This window comes from Zea mays, chromosome 9 (genome assembly GCF_902167145.1).
Source record: "Zea mays cultivar B73 chromosome 9, Zm-B73-REFERENCE-NAM-5.0, whole genome shotgun sequence".
NCBI classification, from domain to species: Eukaryota; Viridiplantae; Streptophyta; class Magnoliopsida; order Poales; family Poaceae; genus Zea; species Zea mays.
The window spans coordinates 108,321,659-108,325,975 of record NC_050104.1 but is presented as its reverse complement, the minus strand read 5'-3'; the positions used below and the strand labels follow the sequence as shown (position 1 = coordinate 108,325,975).

General features: G+C 51.5%; 1 protein-coding gene across 4 annotated transcripts; it reads left to right on the top strand.

Annotated features, from left to right (window-relative positions):
* Positions 1-577: 577 nt before the first annotated feature.
* On the top strand, positions 578-4,317 carry LOC103638818 (G-type lectin S-receptor-like serine/threonine-protein kinase At1g11330). Of its 4 annotated transcripts, none has more exons than XM_008661628.3 (7): positions 579-1,969; positions 2,356-2,472; positions 2,585-2,751; positions 2,845-3,055; positions 3,180-3,388; positions 3,589-3,742; positions 3,876-4,317. In XM_008661628.3, the coding sequence occupies exons 1-6, from the start codon at positions 616-618 to the stop codon at positions 3,604-3,606; spliced, it is 2,076 nt and encodes a 691-aa protein (XP_008659850.2). In that variant the 5' UTR covers positions 579-615; the 3' UTR covers positions 3,607-3,742; positions 3,876-4,317. The 4 variants fall into 4 exon arrangements, with proteins under 4 accessions (XP_035818507.1, XP_008659850.2, XP_035818506.1 ...); XM_035962613.1 differs by having other exon boundaries at positions 3,180-3,392; XM_035962615.1 differs by having other exon boundaries at positions 591-1,933; positions 3,180-3,392.

Sequence of the window (4,317 nt, the reverse complement as noted above, 5' to 3'; positions counted from 1 at the left end):
TTATTTAATTTATTTAAAAATGTAGGAGGCATGTCAATTATTTATGCATTATTACAGTAACTGTGACAGCCTGATGTAGGTTGTGTGTTATGCAGCAGTGGATGCTGGTGTATTTATTTCATAAGTTTGGTCAAAATTAAAGGAATTTGGGTTTCATAAAACTAAAATAAATTATAATTTGGAATAGATGGACTGCAAATTAATCCAAACACATGTGTGGACCATATGTTTAATAAAAATAAGTAATGCCTTCCCACAGAGGGAACATTAAATGGTGTTTTGCTATCGACTATATCGTCATGCAAATCAGATACAAATTAACCATATAGACCATAATGAAATAAAATAAGATACAATAAAATGACTAATGCCTTTCAACAGAGGGAACATTAACTGGTGTCTTGCTTGCTGCCTCAACGGTGACGTGTATGTGCCGTTCTGATGATGCAGACATACAGTTTAATTCGTCCGAGTCCTGACGGCAGAGGATGATGAGCGACATGCATGATCAGCTTAGTTCTGTCTATATTACTGTTACTATTTGCTCTCTCTTCCTACTTTGTTTTCGTCACCCCAAAGATAATATTAGAGCGCTGTATACCGTCGCGAAAGAACATGTTATCCCAACATGTATTGACCTTGACCATCTTCCTCTTCTTCCTGGTCTGTTTCTGCCACTCCCTCCATGATCGCCTAACCTCAGTAACACCACTCTACCCCGGTGACAAGCTCGTCTCCGACAATGGTGGCATGTTTGCTCTCGGCTTCTTCAACCTCACCACCGTCAACTCAACGCGAAGCCTGTACCTCGGCATATGGTACAACAACATCCCCGAGCGCACCTACGTCTGGGTAGCCAACCGCAACAGCCCAATCACCACGCCTTCAGCAAAGCTAGTCCTCACCAACACTTCCCGCCTGGTGCTGTCCGACTCCGAGGGCCGCGTAGTCTGGGCGACAGACAACAGCGTCGTCGCCGGCGGCAGCGGCACCGGCACCGGAGGCTCCGGAGTGCTGCGGAGCACGGGGAGCTTCGAGCTGGAGCTGCAGCTGCCCAACGGCACAGCAGGCGTGGTGTGGAAGAGCCTCGACCACCCCACCGACACCATCCTCCCGACCTTCAGGCTGTGGACCAACTACAGGGCCCACACGGCGGTGCGCGTCGTCGCCTGGAAGGGCCCTCGGGACCCTTCCGCCGGCGAGTTCTCCCTCAGCGGCGACCCCGGCAGCCGGGGCCTCCAGATCGTCATCTGGCGGGGCACAGGCACAGGCACAGCGGGCGGCCGCTCGTGGCGCAGCGGCGTGTGGAACGGCGCGGGCGCCTTCTCCTCCATCAACAGGTTCGTGTACTCCCAGGTCGTCGACGACGGGGGCACGATCTACGCGGCGTACAACGCCGCCGGCGGCCCCACGACGCACTGGAAGCTGGACTACACGGGGAACGTGAGCCTCCGCGTCTGGAACGTCGAGTCGTCGTCGTGGAGCGTCCTCTTCGAGGGCCCCGGCACCGGCTGCCTGGGCTACGGCGCGTGCGGGCCGTTCGGCTACTGCGACGCCACGGGGCGCGACGGCGGCGTCCAGGAGTGCAAGTGCCTCGACGGGTTCGAGCCGGAAGACGGCTTCTTCCGCGACTTCTCCAGAGGGTGCCGGAGGAAGGAAGCGCTGCAGGCGTGCGGCGGCGGCGGCGAAGGTGGCGGCGGGAGGAGGCATTATTTCCTGGCCTTGCCGGGGATGAAGGTGCCCGACAAGTTCCTGTACGTCAGGAACAGAAGCTTTGAGGAGTGCGCTGCCGAGTGCGACCGCAACTGCTCCTGCACCGCGTACGCTTATGCCAACTTGAGCGGCATCGTCACCATGAGTGCCACCAGTGACGTGTCAAGGTGCTTGCTTTGGATGGGGGAGCTTGTCGACACCGGCAAGGACAGTGATTTAGGTGAAAACTTGTACCTTCGGCTGGCCGGCTCTCCCGGTAAGCAGCTAGTGACACAGGTCGGGTGTGTGCATGCCATGCCTGCCTACACGCAGTGGCGGATTTAGGATCTACGACAAAGGGGCTACAAGCTAAATATCTTCTTTTTTTCCTTATATTCTTTCTGTTTTTTTCTTCACCTTCTTATTCCTTCTTCTTCCTTCCTCTCCCTTCTTCTTTCTCCCTTCCTCTCTCTTTCTCCTCTTCTTTCTTCCTCTCCCTTACTCCCTCCTACTTGTAAGCTGCCGGCGCGGGGGAGGGGGGGGGGGGGGCTAGAGCCCACTTAGCCCTCCTCGTAGATCCGCCACTGCCTACACGTACAGTAGTACACACCTGGCCGACTTCACCTTCACACATGATGTGTATTGGCGTGTGTTATTCCACAGGAAACAACAACAAGAAGAAGATCGGCAGCATGGCTATGGAGATTGTGCTCCCGGTGATGGCATGTCTGTTGATGCTCACATCATGTGTATGTCTTGTCACTATATGCAAGTCAAGAGGTACGTACGTACACCAAGATAGTGAGAGACATATACCTAGCTATGCCCGTGTTAGTGTTGAATCGCTATGCGCGTGTTAAGTGTCGAATCGTTGATGACATGTTTGTACCAGCTCGCACGCGACGATGGAACAAGGAAGCACACGAGAGGAGCGTTCACGGTTTCTGGGATCAAAATCCAGAACTATCGTGTACAAGCTTTGCGGAGCTCAAAGCAGCAACAAATAGTTTTCACGAAGCCAACTTGCTTGGACAAGGCGGCTTTGGAAAAGTATACAAGGTGGCGCAATTTAAATAGTACAAGTTCAATTTAACTCCATCATGTTCATGCTCTACAACGCTGCTGATGATATACCGTATGGTATCGGCGCAGGGGACACTGGAAGATGGCAGGGAAGTTGCTGTCAAGAGGCTGAGCAACGGCTCTGAGCAAGGTAAAGAACAGCTCAGAAACGAACTAGTCCTCATTGCGAGTCTGCAGCACAAGAACCTGGTCAGGCTTCTGGGCTGTTGCATCCACGAAGACGAGAAGCTGCTCATATACGAATACCTGCCCAACAAGAGCTTAGACAAATTCCTCTTCGGTACGTAATTAACATCACACACAATTAATCTACAGGGAAAAAAACCCTGAATAATTGGCAGCACTCCTCCTGAACGGTTTAGCTGTTCTCTCCATGATTATTCCCATGCGTTCATGCATGGCAGATCCTGCGCTCAAGTCCATGCTCGACTGGCCAAAACGGTTCAACATAATCAAAGGGGTAGCTCGTGGAATCCTTTACCTCCACCAGGACTCAAGGATGGTGATCATCCACAGAGATCTCAAGGCGAGCAACATCCTGCTGGACGCAGAGATGGACCCCAAGATCTCCGACTTCGGCATCGCCAGGATCTTCGGGTGTAGGGAGCAGCAAGCAAGTACTCGACGAGTTTTTGGGACATACTCCCTCCGTTTCTTTTTATTTGTCGCTGGATAGTGCAAAATTGTACTATCCAACGACAAATAAAAAGAAACGGAGGGAGTAGTAAGTATTCTTATAGCTAGCTATTCAAATCCTGACTACGTACGTACGTACTTAGCTTGCTTTGCTTGTGAAATGGTTCGGACACACAGCGGTTACATGTCGCCTGAGTACACTATGGAGGGCATCTTCTCGGTCAAGTCCGACACCTACAGCTTCGGCATCTTGCTGCTGGAGATAGTCAGTGGGCTGAAGATCAGTGCCCCTCCTCATCTACTGACGGGCTATCCAAGCCTTATTGCCTACGTAAGCGTTACTTCTTCAAGCATGCTTTGTTTTTCCCCCTTCTTCTTCTTCTTCTTAATAATAATAAACATATATATATTTGTTAAAATAAACAAGAAAGAAATATATATGTGCTCGTACGTACGTGTTTCAGGCATGGAACCTATGGAAAGATGGGACGGCGAGGGAGTTCGTAGACGCCATGGTCGTGGAGAGCCGCTGCTCGCTTGACGAAGCCCTGCAGTGCATCCACATCGGGCTGCTGTGTGTGCAGGACAGCCCGAACGACAGGCCGCTCATGTCGTTGGTCGTGTCCATGCTCAACAACGAGGCCGCGCCACGCCCAGTGCCCAGCCAGCCGTTGTTTTTCGCGCAGAGGTACCATGAAGCCCTGGCGACGAGAGGAGACTATTCGGAACACTCTGCTAATGACGTCAGCCTGTCGATGCTACAAGGCCGATAGATGTTATGGCCCGTCGTTTGGATCCCTTCGATTTTGAAGGAATTAGAATCTACTTAACAGATCAGGCTATTTTGTTTCGAATTTGACATTTTACCGTTTTCCAAAGTTTAGATATAAAGCTATTTCAAATTGA

What these genes read in the sequence shown, in the direction of transcription:
- LOC103638818 (XM_035962613.1), top strand. Translation starts at nt 616, where the DNA reads ATGTTATCCCAACATGTATTGACCTTGACCATCTTCCTCTTCTTCCTG. An exon ending in GCTTTGGAAAAGTATACAAG is followed by an intron (nt 2,752 to 2,844) that starts GTGGCGCAATTT and finishes GTATCGGCGCAG; the next exon opens with GGGACACTGGAAGATGGCAG. An exon ending in GTGTAGGGAGCAGCAAGCAA is followed by an intron (nt 3,393 to 3,588) that starts GTACTCGACGAG and finishes TCGGACACACAG; the next exon opens with CGGTTACATGTCGCCTGAGT.